The sequence below is a fragment of the Mobula birostris genome, chromosome 7 (assembly GCF_030028105.1).
Source record: "Mobula birostris isolate sMobBir1 chromosome 7, sMobBir1.hap1, whole genome shotgun sequence".
Taxonomy (NCBI): Eukaryota; Metazoa; Chordata; class Chondrichthyes; order Myliobatiformes; family Myliobatidae; genus Mobula; species Mobula birostris.
The window spans coordinates 32,953,685-32,970,153 of record NC_092376.1 but is presented as its reverse complement, the minus strand read 5'-3'; the positions used below and the strand labels follow the sequence as shown (position 1 = coordinate 32,970,153).

The 16,469-nt window shown below is 46.4% G+C and overlaps 1 protein-coding gene across 1 annotated transcript in view; it reads left to right on the top strand.

The window, feature by feature from the left end:
* LOC140200101 (FRAS1-related extracellular matrix protein 2-like) overlaps window positions 1–16,469 on the top strand; it is a 207,465-nt gene that overhangs the window by 160,029 nt on the left and 30,967 nt on the right. The window contains exon 16 of the mRNA XM_072262865.1: window positions 6,927–7,258. Within this exon, the coding sequence (XP_072118966.1) occupies window positions 6,927–7,258 (332 nt within the window). The remainder of the gene's footprint in view (window positions 1–6,926; window positions 7,259–16,469) is intronic.

Below are 16,469 nucleotides of genomic sequence, written 5' to 3'. Positions count from 1 at the left end.
TCATGCCATCAGGTTGGAGGCTACCCAGACGGAATATAAGGTGTTGTTCCTCCAACCTGAGTGTGGCCTCATCTTTACAGTAGAGGGGGCCGTGGATGGACATGTCAGAATGGGAATGGGATGTGGAATTAAAAGTGTGGCCACTGGGAGATTCTGCTTTCTCTGGCGGACAGAGCGTAGATGTTCAGCAAAGCGGTCTCCCAGTCTGCGTCGGGTCTCGCCAATATATAAAAGGCCACATCGGGAGCACCGGACGTAGTATATCACCCCAGTCGACTCACAGGTGAAGTGTTGCCTCACCTGGAAGGACTGTTTGGGGCCCTTAATGGTGGTAAGGGAGGAAGTGTAAGGGCATGTGTAGCACTTGTTCCGCTTACACGGATAAGTGCCAGGAGGGAGATCAGTGGGGAGGGATGGGGGGGACGAATGGACAAGGGAGTCGTGTAGGGAGCGATCCCTGCGGAATGCAGAGAGGGGGGGGAGGGAAAGATGTGCTTAGTGGTGGGATCCCGTTGGAGGTGGTGGAAGTTACGGAGAATAATATGTTGGACCCGGAGGCTGGTGGGGTGGTAGGTGAGGACCAGGGTAACCCTATTCCTAGTGGGGTGGCGAGAGGATGGAGTGAGAGCAGATGTACGTGAAATGGGGGAGATGCGTTTAAGAGCAGAGTTGATAGTGGAGGAAGGGAAACCCCTTTCTTTAAAAAAGGAAGACATCTCCCTCATCCTAGAATGAAAAGCCTCATCCTGAGAGCAGATGCGGCAGAGACGGAGGAATTGCAAGAAGGGGATGGCGTTTTTGCAAGAGACAGGGTGAGAAGGGGAATAGTCCAGATAGCTGTGAGAGTCAGTAGGCTTATAGTAGACATCAGTGGATAAGCTGTCTCCAGAGACAGAGACAGAAAGATCTAGAAAGGGGAGGGAGGTGTCGGAAATGGACCAGGTAAACTTGAGGGCAGGGTGAAAGTTGGAGGCAAAGTTAATAAAGTCAACGAGTTCTGCATGCGTGCAGGAAGCAGCGCCAATGCAGTCATCGATGTAGCGAAGGAAAAGTGGGGGACAGATACCAGAATAGGCACGGAACATAGATTGTTCCACAAGGCCAACAAAAAGGCAGGCATAGCTAGGACCCATACGGGTGCCCATAGCTACACCTTTAGTTTGGAGGAAGTGGGAGGAGCCAAAGGAGAAATTATTAAGAGTAAGGACTAATTCCGCTAGACGGAGCAGAGTGGTGGTAGAGGGGAACTGATTAGGTCTGGAATCCAAACAGAAGCGTAGAGCTTTAAGACCTTCCTGATGGGGGATGGAAGTATATAAGGACTGGACATCCATGGTGAAAATAAAGCGGTGGGGGCCAGGGAACTTAAAGTCATCGAAAAGTTTAAGAGCGTGAGAAGTGTCACGAACATAGGTCGGAAGGGATTGAACAAGGGGTGATAAAACCATGTCGAGGTATGCAGAAATGAGTTCGGTGGGGCAGGAGCAAGCTGAGACAATAGGTCGGCCAGGACAGGTAGGTTTGTGGATCTTGGGTAGGAGGTAGAAAGGGGAAGTGCAGGGTGTGGGAACTATAAGGTTGGTAGCAGTGGATGGGAGATCCCCTGAGCGGATGAAGTCGGTGATGGTGTGGGAGACAATGGCCTGGTGCTCCTTAGTGGGGTCACGATCGAGGGGTAAATAAGAGGAGGTATCCGCGAGTTGTCGCTGTGCCTCGGCAAGGTAGAGGTCAGTACGCCAGACTACAACAGCACCCCCCTTATCGGCGGGTTTAATAATAAGGTTAGGATTAGTGCGGAGGGAGTGGAGAGCAGAGCTTTCGGAAGGAGTGAGGTTGGAATGGGAACAAGGTGCGGTGAAGTCGAGACGGTTGATGTCCCATCGGCAATTAGCGATAAAGAGATCCAGAGCAGGCAGAAGACCAGAGCGGGGTGTCCATGAAGAAGAGGAGGGTTGAAGACGGGAGAAGGGGTCATCGGTGGGAGTGGAAGAGTCCTTGCCGAAGAAGTAGGCTCGGAGACGGAGACGGCGGAAGAAAAGCTCCGCATCATGGCGAACACGGAACTCCTGTCCCATGATCCTCTCGTATCCCTTTTCCCTATCACCTGTCCAGCTCTTGGCTCCATCCCTCCCCCTCCTGTCTTCTCCTATCATTTTGGATCTCCCCCTCCGCCTCCAACTTTCAAATCCCTTACTAACTCTTCCTTCAGTTAGTCCTGATGAAGGGTCTCGGCCTGAAACGTCAACTGCACCTCTTCCTACGGATGCTGCCTGGCCTGCTGCGTTCACCAGCAACTTTGATGTGTGTTGCTTGGATTTCCAGCATCTGCAGAATTCCTGTTGTTTGCGTTTAAATTCACTACTGCGAAGCATCTTCCGATGATGCCTACACCGAAGAAGGTTAGATCCTCTCTTTGACGGGAGTTCAGTGAAACCATCTCTCACTGCTCCCCATCTGTAATTTCTTCGGCTCTTCAACTTTTCGACCACACTTTGACTCAGACTCGCTATCACAGCCATATATCCTTTCTTGGAACGTGCCTCCGTCGCCAACTTACTCCAGTTGGCTTTAGGATTCGTTTCCAAGCCTCTCAGTTTGGACCTTCTGAGGATCCCAGGTACTCACATTTTATTGACTCTGCCTCTCGCCGCTTCTCCCGTCAAGCTGTGAAGGCGACTCTCTCCGCCATGAGGAGGTATTTGGTGTCCCTATCCCAGACCCTTCCACACCTTCGGGACACTTTCTTCGCCGTCTGTAATGGTCCTACCCGTTATTTCATCCTCCGTCGGATTCACGCCTGCAATCGCCGTTTTTTTGACTTTGGCATGTTAGGCAAAGATCGCAAGATCCTACATCTACGGACTCCAGAGCCTGCCGGCCCCGACGCTAGCAGGCATGAACTTCAGATTGCAGCCCCTGCCATTGATCTCGCCGGCTCCAACACCTCAGGGCATATTCAAAACCCGGACTCCAGCAACGACCATGAACACCTTCACAGCGATTGCGCAACCACCAACTGTGACGCCAGCCTTGAACTCCAGGCCGGGTCTTTATGTGCTGCTATTGTGACTCCCGTCTCCCCTTCCCCCACCACCACTCCGCAGCCCCGTCTTCCTCAGATCCCACCATCAACTCCTGGGCCCTCAGAGGCTCCATCTTCCTCTCACCCCAACCCTCCCCTCTCCATTGACACCCCCAGCCTCCCCCCTCCCCCCTCTGATCCCAGCTCTCATCCGTGCCGGGTCTTTACCATCCCCTCCGACCTTCAACTGTCGGAGGCAGAGCGCTCTGTCCTCAGTAAGGGGGTCACCTTTGTCCCCCTTCGCCCACACCTCAGCGAGTTCCGTGTTCGCCACGATGCGGAGCTTTTCTTCCGCCGTCTCCGTCTCTGAGCCTACTTCTTCGGCAAGGACTTTTCCACCCCCACCGATGAACCCTTCTCCCGTCTTCAACCCTCCTCTTCTTCATGGACACCCTGCTCTAGTCTTCTGCCTGCTCTGGATCTCTTTATCGCTAATTGCCGACGGGACATCAACCGTCTCGACTTCACCGCACCTTGTCACCATTCCAACCTCACTCCTTCGGAACGCTCTGCTCTCCACTCCCTCCGCACTAATCCTAGCCTTATTATTAAACCCGCCGATCAGCGGGGTGCTGTTGTAGTCTGGTGTACTGACCTCTACCTTGCCGAGGCACAGTGACAACTTGCGGATACCTCCTCTTATTTACCCCTCGATCGTGACCCCACTAAGGAGCACCAGGCCATTGTCTCCCACACCATCACCAACTTCATCCACTCAGGGGATCTCCCATCCACTGCTACCAACCTTATAGTTCCCACACCCCGCACTTCCCCTTTCTACCTCCTACCCAAGATCCACAAACCTGCCTGTCCTGGCCGACCTATTGTCTCAGCTTGCTCCTGCCCCACCGAACTCATTTCTGCATACCTCGACACTGTTTTATCACCCCTTGTTCAATCCCTTCCGACCTATGTTCGTGACACTTCTCGCGCTCTTAAACTTTTCGATGATTTTAAGTTCCCTGGCCCCCACCACTTTATTTTCACCATGGATGTCCAGTCCTTATATACTTCCATCCCCCATCAGGAAGGTCTCAAAGCTCTACGCTTCTTTTTGGATTCCAGACCTAATCAGTTCCCCTCTACCACCACTCTGCTCCGTCTAGCGGAATTAGTCCTTACTCTTAATAATTTCTCCTTTGGCTCCTCCCACTTCCTCCAAACTAAAGGTGTAGCTATGGGCACCCGTATGGGTCCTAGCTATGCCTGCCTTTTTGTTGGCTTTGTGGAACAATCTATGTTCCGTGCCTATTCTGGTATCTGTCCCCCACTTTTCCTTCGCTACATCGATGACTGCATTGGCGCTGCTTCCTGCACGCATGCAGAACTCGTTGACTTTATTAACTTTGCCTCCAACTTTCACCTTGCCCTCAAGTTTACCTGGTCCATTTCCGACACCTCCCTCCCCTTTCTAGATCTTTCTGTCTCTGTCTCTGGAGACAGCTTATCCACTGATGTCTACTATAAGCCTACTGACTCTCACAGCTTTCTGGACTATTCCTCTTCTCACCCTGTCTCTTGCAAAAACGTTATCCCCTTCTCGCAATTCCTCCGTCTCCGCCGCATCTGCTCTCAGGATGAGGCTTTTCATTCTAGGACGAGGGAGATGTCTTCCTTTTTTAAAGAAAGGGGCTTCCCTTCCTCCACTATCAACTCTGCTCTTAAACGCACCTCCCCCAGTTCACGTACATCTGCTCTCACTCCATCCTCTCGCCACCCCACTAGGAATAGGGTTCCCCTGGCCCTCACCTACCACCCCACCAGCCTCCAGGTCCAACATATTATTCTCCGTAACTTCCGCCACCTCCAACGGGATCCCACCACTAAGCACATCTTTCCCTCCCCCCCTCTCTCTGCATTCCGCAGGGATCGCTCCCTACACAACTCCCTTGTCCATTCGTCCCCCCCATCCCTCCCCACTGATCTCCCTCCTGGCACTTATCCGTGTAAACGGAACAAGTGCTACACATGCCCTTACACTTCCTCCCTTACCACCATTCAGGGCCCCAAACAGTCCTTCCAGGTGAGGCAACGCTTCACCTGTGAGTCGACTGGGGTGATATACTGTGTCCGGTGCTCCCGATGTGGCCTTTTATATATTGGCGAGACCTGACGCAGACTGGGAGACCGCTTTGCTGAACACCTACGCTCTGTCCGCCAGAGAAAGCAGGATCTCCCAGTGGCCACACATTTTAATTCCACATCCCATTCCCATTCTGACATGTCCATCCACGGCCTCCTCTACTGTAAAGATGAAGCCACACTCAGGTTGGAGGAACAACACCTTATATTCCGTCTGGGTAGCCTCCAACCTGATGGCATGAACATCGACTTCTCTAACTTCCGCTAAGGCCCCACCTCCCCCTCGTACACCATCTGTTACTCATTTTTATGCACACATTCTTTCTCTCACTCTCCTTTTTCTCCCTCTGTCCCTCTGAATATACCCCTTGCCCATCCTCTGGGTCCCCCCCCCCTTGTCTTTCTTCCCAGACCTCCTGTCCCATGATCCTCTCGTATCCCCTTTTGCCTATCACCTGTCCAGCTCTTGGCTCCATCCCTCCCCCTCCTGTCTTCTCCTATCATTTTGGATCTCCCCCTCCCCCTCCAACTTTCAAATCCCTTACTCACTCTTCCTTCAGTTAGTCCTGACGAAGGGTCTCGGCCTGAAACGTCGACTGCACCTCTTCCTACAGATGCTGCCTGACCTGCTGCGTTCACCAGCAACTTTGATGTGTGTTGCTTGAAAGCTTGCTCAGTTATTTACTTCAATTCTGAAGGAGAATTTGACCTGAAATATTAACTGGTTCCTCTGTCCACAAATGCTACTTGACTGGTCGAGTTCCTGTGGCATTTCAGTTTTTGTTGGTAACGTCAAACACAATAGTGTGACCCAGATGTATTCTTCAGCTTGAGGAGGGGGACGTTAGCCATCGGGGGCCAAAGCCAGGTACTTCTCGAGATGCTTCCAGAAAACTGACGGTAAGTGACTGTGGTACCATGGGAAATACCGATGAACAGTACGGCAGAGACAAGGCCAGAGATCAGAGCTGCAGGGTGTAGCATAAAGGAGAAGACTTGCAGATGGCTTTCAGGGGAGGTGATGGGGGAATTCTGGACATCAGAGCTTAGGGCTAGATAGGTCAGAAATCCTAATATTGGGTCAAATCCTATGTTTGCAAAAAGATTGGGAAAGGCTTACTGTCGTTTGGAGAGAGGATGGAAGGCTGGTAGTCAGGATGAGGAAGGAGGAGCAAAGACATCTTTGCTTGGCAGTGAATGGGCATCCTGCCTCTCTTGCCCAATGAGGAATGCTGAGATCGATGGGACAGAAATCCTAATCTTTCCACCTCAACAAGGCATTTCACTGAACATTTTCCTGACTCCTAAAAGGCTCGTGTAGTAGCATTAACACACACAAAATGCTGGAGGAACTCAGCAGGCCAGGCAGCATCTATAGACAAGAGTAAACAATCAATGTTTCAGGCCAAGACCCTTCATCAGGACTGGAAAGAAAGACGAGGTTAAACTAAGAAGGTGGCCTGGCCTGCTGAGTTCCTCCAGTATTTTGTGTGTGTTGCTAGGATTTCCAGCATCTGCAGATTTTCTTGTGTTTGTAGTAGTGGTAAATTGGGTTGTCATTAGTACTTGGAATATTGACTTACAAGTTAACTAAATACATGAATCTCCATTATTTCACCAAAATCAAAATAACTAGGTGCATCTTGTGTTATGTATATTTCAATTTTGGACCCTTATCCTCTTCCAGATGCAGCAAGAGAGTTGAAGTAAATGATAGTCTTTGGTTTAATAAAATTTACCAAATGTTCTGTTTTTGTCTCAGGCATGCTTCCTGTTATCTCCACGCGTCAGCTCTCTAACTTCGAGCTCACCCTCAGCCCCGATGGGACCCGTGTCGGAAACCACAAGTGTTCTAACCTCTTAGACTACAATGAAGTAAAGACTCATTATGGCTTTTTGTCGGACTCCACTAAAAATCCAGAGGTGATTGGAGAGACCTCCCCGTACCAGTATAACCCCTCCCTGCGTGGGCCTTCCACGCTCAGATTTTACCGAAACCTCAACCTCGAAGCCTGTCTCTGGCAGTTTGAGAGTTTCTATGATATGTCGGAGCTTCTCACAGACTGCGGAGGCACTATTGGCACAGATGGACAGGTATGGACAGTTTTCCCAGTATAACCCTTTATCAAGTGGATTCTTTCATTTATATTTACTGCTAATGTTTTCTGCAATAATTTCTGTACAATAATTGAGCACAAACAAGATGTTCACTAAATGTATTAGTTTTTTTCTAAATTTCATGCCCATGGTTCCATGACCCAGATACGGCCTTTTTCATTATTAATGCACAACCTGTACTCATCGGTACAAAGGATGTCCCATTCAAACTAATTTCAAAATAATGCTATGTGAGTCAACACTGACAAAATGCTGGAACTCAGCATCTATGGGCCGAGACCCTCCTTCAGGTCCTGATGGAGGGTCTTGGCCCGAAATGCCAGCTGTTTCCTCATTTCCATAGATGCTGCCTAACCTGCTGAGTTGCTTTGGATGTGTTGTGTGTGTTGCTTTGGATTTCCAGCATCTGCAGACTTGCCTTGCAGTTGTGTGAGTCAGTTATTTTTGGAAACCAATGATTTTGTATGAATGCTGGAATATTTTCTGTTGCATAATCAGTATCAGAATCAGGTTTACTATCACTGACATAAGTTATGAAATATTTTGGTTTGTAGCAGTGGAACAGTGCAGGCATAGCAAATTACTTCAAGTTACTATAATAATTGAAAAACAAGTAAATAGTCCAAAAGAGGTATAGCAAGGTAATGTTGCTTGGCTTATGGACTGTTTAAATGTCTAATGGCAGACGGGAAGAAACTGTTCCTAAAATGTTGATTGGGACTTGGGCCCCAGAGTATAAGATGTGCTTGCTTATTGACAGTCAGAGATGAGGGTGAGCAAGAGAGAGAGTAGTCAGGTCTAGAATGAGAAAGCATATGAAAACAATGTTTCAGTTTAACCCTATGTTTTAGCATCCATTCAGCCATATATGGTGACCTGGCCCAGATTATAATCAGTTATTTCAGAACCTACAAAACTAAGTTAACCTCATTTTCAGAGGATTCCTTAGATAATGTCATGCACTGTGGAGAGAGAAGCCAAGCCAGGGCATAGACAGTAAATGCCCTGGGCAAACTCATTTAGCAGCAAGACCTTCGGATATACTGTAAGAATATAGTTCTGTGAAGTGGGCACACAGGTAGACAAGTGGTGATGAGGCGTTTTGTAACTTTACCTTCAGCCAAGGCACTGAGTATAGGCGATGAGATAATTGTACCATTTGATGATTTGGGCATACGGTGTGCAGTTCAGATAGCCAAACTACAGGAAAGATGTAATGAAACCGGAGAAGGTACAGAAAAAAAATTAACAACAATGTTGCCTACTTTGGATGTTAGTGTTGTGAAGAGTGATTAAAAAGGCTGGGACTGTGTTCTCTGGAGCAAAGGAGACTGGAAAGTGAACTAGCAAGGTTTATAAAATCATGAGGGACATAGGTAGGGCAGATAACCACCGTATATTTCCTGGGGAGTCGGAGACTAGATGGCATAGGTTTATATGAGAGGGGAAAGATTTAAAGGGGATCTGAGGGCAAGTTTTTCACACAATGGGAGCAGGGCATATGGAACAAGCTGCTAGAGGAATTGTTATAGGTAGATACAATTACAAAGTTTTAAAGACATTTGGACAGATGCATGGATGGGAGTAGTTTAGGGAGAAATAGGCCAAATTCAGGGATACTATTACAGCTACAGAAAGGGTGGGTAATGTAGCAGGATCCCCTTTTGAGTCAATATGGGTGGAAGTCAGGAATAGGAAGGGAGCAGTTACTCTACTGGGGGTATTCTATAGGCCCCCTGGTAGCAGCAGAGATACAGAGGAGCAGATTGGGAGGCAGATTTTGGAAAGGTGCAAAAATAACAGGGTTGTTATCATGGGTGACTTTAACTTCCCTAATATTGATTGGCACCTGATTAGTTCCAAGGGTTTAGATGGGGCAGAGTTTGTTAAGTGTATCCAGGATGGATTCCTGTCACAGTATGTGGACAGGCCGACCAGGGGGAATGCCATACTAGATCTAGTACTAGGTAATGAACCGAGTCAGGTCACAGATCTCTCAGTGGGTGAGCATCTGGGGGACAGTGACCACCGCTCCCTGGCCTTTAGCGTTATCATGGAAAAGGATAGAATCAGAGAGGACAGGAAAATTTTTAATTGGGGAAAGGCAAATTATGAGGCTATAAGGCTAGAACTTGTGGGTGTGAATTGGGATGATGTTTTTGCAGGGAAATGTACTATGGACATGTGGTCGATGTTTAGAGCTCTCTTGTGGGACGTAAGGGATAAATTTGTCCCGGTGAGGAAGATAAAGAATGGTAGGGTGAAGGAACCATGGGTGACAAGTGAGGTGGAAAATCTAGTCAGGTGGAAGAAGGCAGCATACATGAGGTTTAGGAAGCAAGGGTCAGATGGGTCTATTGAGGAATATAAGGAAGAAAGAAAGGAGCTTAAGAAGGGGCTGAGAAGAGCAAGAAGGGGGCATGAGAAGGCCTTGGTGGGTAGGGTAAAGGAAAACCCTAAGGCATTCTTCAATTATGTGAAGAAAAAAAGGATGACAGGAGTGAAGATAGGACTGATTGGAGATAAAGGTGGGAAGATGTGCCTGGAGGCTATGGAAGTGAGCGAGGTCCTCAATGAATACTTCTCTTCGGTATTCACCAATGAGAGGGAACTTGATAATGGTGAGGACAATATGAGTGAGGTTGATGTTTTGGAGCATGTTGATATTAAGGGAGAGGAGGTATTGGAGTTGTTAAAATACATTAAGAGAGATAAGTCCCTGGGACCTGACGGAATATTCCCCAGGCTGCTCCACGAGGCGAGAGAAGAGATTGCTGAGCCTCTGGCTAGGATCTTTATGTCCTCGTTGTCCATGAGAATGGTACCGGAGGATTGGAGGGAGGCAAATGTTGTCCCCTTGTTCAAAAAAGGTAGTAGGGATAGTCCGGGTAATTATAGACCAGTGAGCCTTACATCTGTGGTGGGAAAGCTGTTGGAAAAGATTCTTAGAGACAGGATCTATAGACATTTAGAGAATCATGGTCTGATCAGGGACAGTCAGCATGGCTTTGTGAAGGGCAGATCGTGTCTAACAAGCCTGATAGAGTTCTTTGAGGAGGTGACCAGGCATATAGATGAGGGTAGTGCAGTGGATGTGATCTATATGGATTTTAGTAAGGCATTTGACAAGGTTCCACACGGTACACTTACTCAGAAAGTTAGAAGGCATGGGATCCAGGGAAGTCTGGCCAGGTGGATTCAGAATTGGCTTGCCTGCAGAAGGCAGAGGGTTGTGGTGGAGGGAGTACATTCAGATTGGAGGATTGTGACTAGTGGTGTCCCACAAGGATCTGTTCTGGGACCTCTACTTTTCGTGATTTTTATTAACAACCTGGATGTTGGGGTAGAAGGGTGGGTTGGCAAGTTTGCAGACAACACAAAGGTTGGTGGTGTTGTAGATAGTGTAGAGGATTGTCAAAGATTGCAGAGAGACATCGATAGGATGCAGAAGTGGGCTGAGAAGTGGCAGATGGAGTTCAACCCGGAGAAGTGTGAGGTGGTACACCTTGGAAGGACAAACTCCAAGGCAGAGTACAAAGTAAATGGCAGGATACTTGGTAGTGTGGAGGAGCAGAGGGATCTCGGGGTACATGTCCACAGATCCCTGAAATTTGCCTCACAGGTGGATAGGGTAGTTAAGAAAGCTTATGGGGTGTTAGCTTTCATAAGTCGAGGGATAAAGTTTAAGAGTCGCGATGTAATGATGCAGTTCTATAAAACTCTGGTTAGGCCACACTTGGAGTACTGTGTCCAGTTCTGCTCACCTCACTATAGGAATGATGTGGAAGCATTGGAAAGGGTACAGAGGAGATTTACCAGGATGCTGCCTGGTTTAGAAAGTATGCATTATGATCAGAGATTAAGGGAGCTAGGGCTTTAGTCTTTGGAGAGAAGGAGGATGAGAGGAGACATGATAGAGGTGTACAAGATAATAAGAGGAACAGCTAGAGTGGATAGCCAGCGCCTCTTCCCCAGGGCACCACTGCTCAATACAAGAGGATATGGCTTTAAAGTAAGGGGTGGGAAGTTCAACGGGGATATTAGAGGAAGGTTGTTTACTCAGAGAGTGGTTGGTACATGGAATGCACTGCCTGAGTCACTGGTGGAGGCAGATACACCAGTGAAGTTTAAGAGACTACTAGACAGGTATATGGAGGAATTTAAGGTGGGGGCTTATATGGGAGGCAGGGTTTGAGGGTCGGCACAACATTGTGGGCTGAAGGGCCTGTACTGTGCTGTACTATTCTATGTTCTATGTTATGTTCATTCACACTGGGCTTCAGTCAGCTTCTGTCCATGGACTGAGGTTCTTAGCACCTTCCCAAGATCTCCATCTCCACTTTGGGAATTCATGAGCCAGCAACTCCCAGGAATCAATCGGAAGATGCAGTTTTCAAGGTGTTTCTAAGGACATCCTTGAAGCATTTACTCAGGTTATCAATTCAGGAGGGACCCGGATTGATAACCTCTCAAGAGCATTTACAATAAGATCATAAGATATAGGACAGAATTTGGCCCAATGTGTCTGCTCCACCATTTAATCAATGCTGATTATTTTACATTCTCCCTCTAACCCTTAACCTCCTTACTAATCAAGAAACTATCAATCTCTGCCCTAACTACACCTAATGACTCGGCCTCCACAGCCTTCAGTGGGAACAGATTCCACAGATTCACCAAGCTCTGCTTGAACAAATCCTTCCTCATCTCTGTTTTAAGAGATATTCCTTATTCTGTGACTACACCTAGATCCTAGACACCCTCCCAATGTCTACTCTCTCCAAGTGGTACTGAGGAGGATTTGGGCATTTTACATGGGAATAAATACCTGAGCAGAGAGTTAGAGGAGTAAAGAACAAGGGTAGAAATTGAAAGCAGACAAATAGTGAAGTTGTGGATAGTGTAGAAAACTGGCAAAGAATACAGCACGATAGTTGCAGATCTGGGCTGAGAAATGGCAGATCGAGTTTAATCCAGATAAGTGTGAGATGTTGCACCTCAGTAAGGCAAATACAAGGAGACAGTACACTGTCAAGGGCAAGGTCATTAACATTTGTTGCTGAGCAGACAACTCTTGGGATCCAAGTTCATAGCTCCTTGAAAGTGGCTACACAGGTCGATACGGGGGCTCATGGAATACTGGCTTTTATTAGTCCAGGCATTGAGTTGAAACTTCAGGAGGTTATGCTGCAACTTCTTAAAACTCTGGTTAGGCCAAATCTGGAGTATTGCGTACACTTCTGGTCGTCCCTCTATTGGAAGGGTGTTGAGGCTTTGGAGAGGGTGCAGAAGAGGTTTACCAGGACGCTGCCTGGTTTAGAGGGCATATGCTATCACGAGAGGCTGGATAAACTTAGACTGTTTGCTCTGCAGTGGCGGAAGCTGAGGAGAGATCTGCTAGAGGTTTACAAGATTATGAGAGGCATAGATAGAGTGGATGGAGAGTATCTGTTTCCCATGGTTGAAATGTCCAATACAGGAGGGCATGCATTAAAGGTGAGAGGGGGTAGGTTCAAGTGGGATGTGAGGGCTAAGTTTTTTACCCAGAGAGCTGTGGAAACATGGAATGCACATGGATGTAAGGTAGATGGAGGGATACGGACATGGTGTAGGTCGGAGGGATTAATGTTCGGGTGATTTTGATTTGCTTTTTAGGTGGTTTGGCACAACATTGTGGACCGAATGGCCTGTTTTGTGCTGTACTGTTCTGTGTTTCCATGTTTCTAAATAGAAAGCAAGATATAAAGGCAGAAATGTGAAAACCAAATAGAGCAATATTAGACCAAACAGATGGGATTGTCACGGGGAACGGTGGTAAAAAGAAATTATGAGCTCTTTATCCAAATGCATAAGGTATTGAAAAAAAAGGTCAGTGAATGACATTACAATTGGCATCAATACGTAGGAATGATATTGCAACCATTGCAGAGACAAAGCTGGGAACACTATATTTGAGGATATTTGACTTTTAGGAAGGACAGGTGGAAAAGGAAGAGGTGCAGAAGATTTCAGATTTCTGAATGGTCCATGAACACTACCTTACTATTCCTCCTTAACACTATTTACTTGATTAGTTTATTTCAACTTAAAGTTCTTTCATTGTGAATCAACAAATTCAACAACACATTCAATGATAATAAGCCTGATTCTGAGTCGCTTTGCTAATAAGAGATGAAGTGAGGTTTCAGTGAGAGATGATTTAGGCTCAGATGATATTTGGGTGAAGGTTAAAAAATGGCAAGGAAAATAAATAATATAAGCTCCCAAACATAAGTCAACTATAAGAAAGAGTATAGTCAATAACGTACAATATGCAAAGCAATAACCATGTGTGCTAGTCTTCATTTAAATTAAGATAATCAGATTAGTAATAGAAGGCACAGGAAATAATTCTCAGGAAAGAGACCTAAATCGATAGATTATGGAGCCAACTGGAGAACGGGTTTGTTTGGACCTGGTAATGAGTCAAGATTGAAATGATATACTGATCACAAAAGATAGAATTTACCATGGGAAATATGTGTCTGAAACAAATTCTGCAAGAAGAGTTAGAAAAGACTCATAGATGAGTTGGTTCAAGTGCATAAAGATTAGCAAGTAGATTATAGTCAGGTAGTGGCAGACATTTGTGGAGGTAATCATGATTCCCAGCTAAAATAAATCAAATGAGAAGACGACGTTCTCAGGGGAAAGAACCACCAATGACTAACTAAGGATGTTTTTTTTATCGAACTGTAGGAGAAAACATAGAATATGTCAGATGTTAATGTTTGCCTGATGATTAGAATAAGTTAAGAAACCAACAAAATAGATTTTAAAAATCAAGAAAGAAAAATAAACTACAATGGCAAAGAAGTGAGAAATACAGAAACTGACAATATCTTTCAGCACATGAAGTGGAAGAAAATGGCCAAAGTGAGCATTAGCCCCTCAGAGAATGAGACTGGAGAAATAGTTGCAGGAACAGGAAAATACGAAAACATCAATTTTGCATCAGTATTTACCACTAGAAAATACTACAATTTTTTTTTATTATTTCTAAAGATACAGGAAAGAAGTTGTATACGAAACTATTGTTAAAGGTCCATATGTGCACTGGAATATAAAAGACCAGAAGACTTGGGAGCAGAATTAGGCCATTCAACCCTCCGAGTCTGCTCTGCCATTGCATTATGGCTGATGTATTATCTCTCTCCACCCCGTTCTCTTGCTTTTTCCCCGTAACCTCTGATGCCCTGATTAAACAAGAACCTGTCAATCTCCACCTTAAATATACCCAAAGACTTGGTTTGCACAACCATATGTGGCAATGAATTCCACAGACTCCCCACTCTGGCTAAAGAAATTTTTCCTCATCTCTGTTCGAAATGAACGTCCCTCAATTCTGAGGCTTTGTCCTCTGGTTCTATACTGCCCCCTAAAGGAAACATCCTCTCCACATCAGAGATCCCACTCTCATTCTTCTAAATTCCCATGAGTACAGGCCCAGAGCCATGAAACACTCTTCATTTGTTAACCCTTTCATTCTTGTGATCATTCTCATGAACCTCCTCTGAACCCTGTCCAATACCAGCACATCTTTTCTTGGATTCCACTGATCTGTCTATGTCCTTCTGCAGACGCCCTGCATCCTCAATACTACCTGCCCCTCTACCTATCTTCATATCATCTGCAAACCTGACCACAAAGCCATCAATTAAATTGAATTGAATTGACTTTATTACTTCCGTCCTTCACATACATGAGGAGTAAAAATCTTTATGTTACATCTCCATCTAACTGTGCCATGTGCAATCATAGTAATTTATAATAATTTATAATGAATAGAACAGTCAGTGTAATATAGAGTACACTCAAGTCAGCTTGAGTTAATCAGTCTGATGGTCTGGTGGGAGAAGCTGTCCCGGAGCCTGTTGGTCCTGGCTTTCATACTGTGATACCTCTTCCCGGATGGTAGGAGCTGGAATGGATTGTGGTTGGGGTGACTCGGGTCCCCAGTGATCCTACACACCTGTCCTTGTAAATGTCCTGAATCATGGGAAGTTCACAACTACAGATGCGGTACGCTGTCCGCAACTCTCTCTGCAGAGTCCTGCGATTAATTCATCAAAATCATTGACATACAACATGGAAGTAAGCTGTTCCGACACCGACACCTGTGACCAGCAGCCAACTAGGAAAGGCCCCCTTTATTCCCACTCATTACCTCCATCCAGTCAGCCAATCTTCTAATCATGCCAGTACCTTTCCTGTAATAACATGGACTCTTATCTTGTTAAGCAGCCTCATGTGCAGCACCTTGTCAAAGGCCTCTGAAAGTCCAAATAAACAACATCCACTGATTCTCCTTTGTTTATCCAGCCTTTTACTTCCTCAAAGAATTCCAACGGATTTGTCAGACATTATTTTCCCTTTAAAAACCATGCTGACTTTTGGCTATTTTATCATGTGCCTCCAAGTATTCCAAAACTTCATCCTTAATATTAGACTCCAACATCTTTCCAACCACTGAAGTCAGGCTAAATGGCCTATACTGTTGTAGTCTGGCATACTGATCTCTACCTTTCCGAGGCACAGCGACAACTCGCGGATACCTCCTCTTATTTACCCCTCGATGGTGACCCCACTAAGGAGCACCAGACCATTGTCTCCCACACCATCACCAACTTTATCCGCTCAGGGGATCTCCCATCCACTGCTACCAACCTTATAGTTCCCACACCTCGCACTTCCCGTTTCTACCTCCTACCCAAGATCCACAAACCTGCCTGTCCTGGCAGACCTATTATCTCAGCTTGCTCCTGCCGCACCGAACTCGTTTCTGCATACCTTGACACGGTTTTATCCCTCCTTGTTCAATCCCTTCCTACCTATGTTCGTGACACTTCTCATGCTCCGAAACTTTTCGATAATTTTAAGTTCCCTGGCCCCCACCGCTTTATTTTCACCATGGATGTCCAGTCCCTATATACTTCCATCCCCCATCAGGAAGGTCTCAAAGCTCTCCGCTTCTTTTTGGATTCCAGACCTAATCAGTTCCCCTCTACCACCACTCTGCTCCGTCTAGCGGAATTAGTCCTTACTCTTAATAATTTCTCCTTTGGCTCCTCCCACTTCCTCCAAACTAAAGGTGTAGCTATGGGCACCCGTATGGGTCCTAGCTATGCCTGCCTTTTTGTTGGCTTTG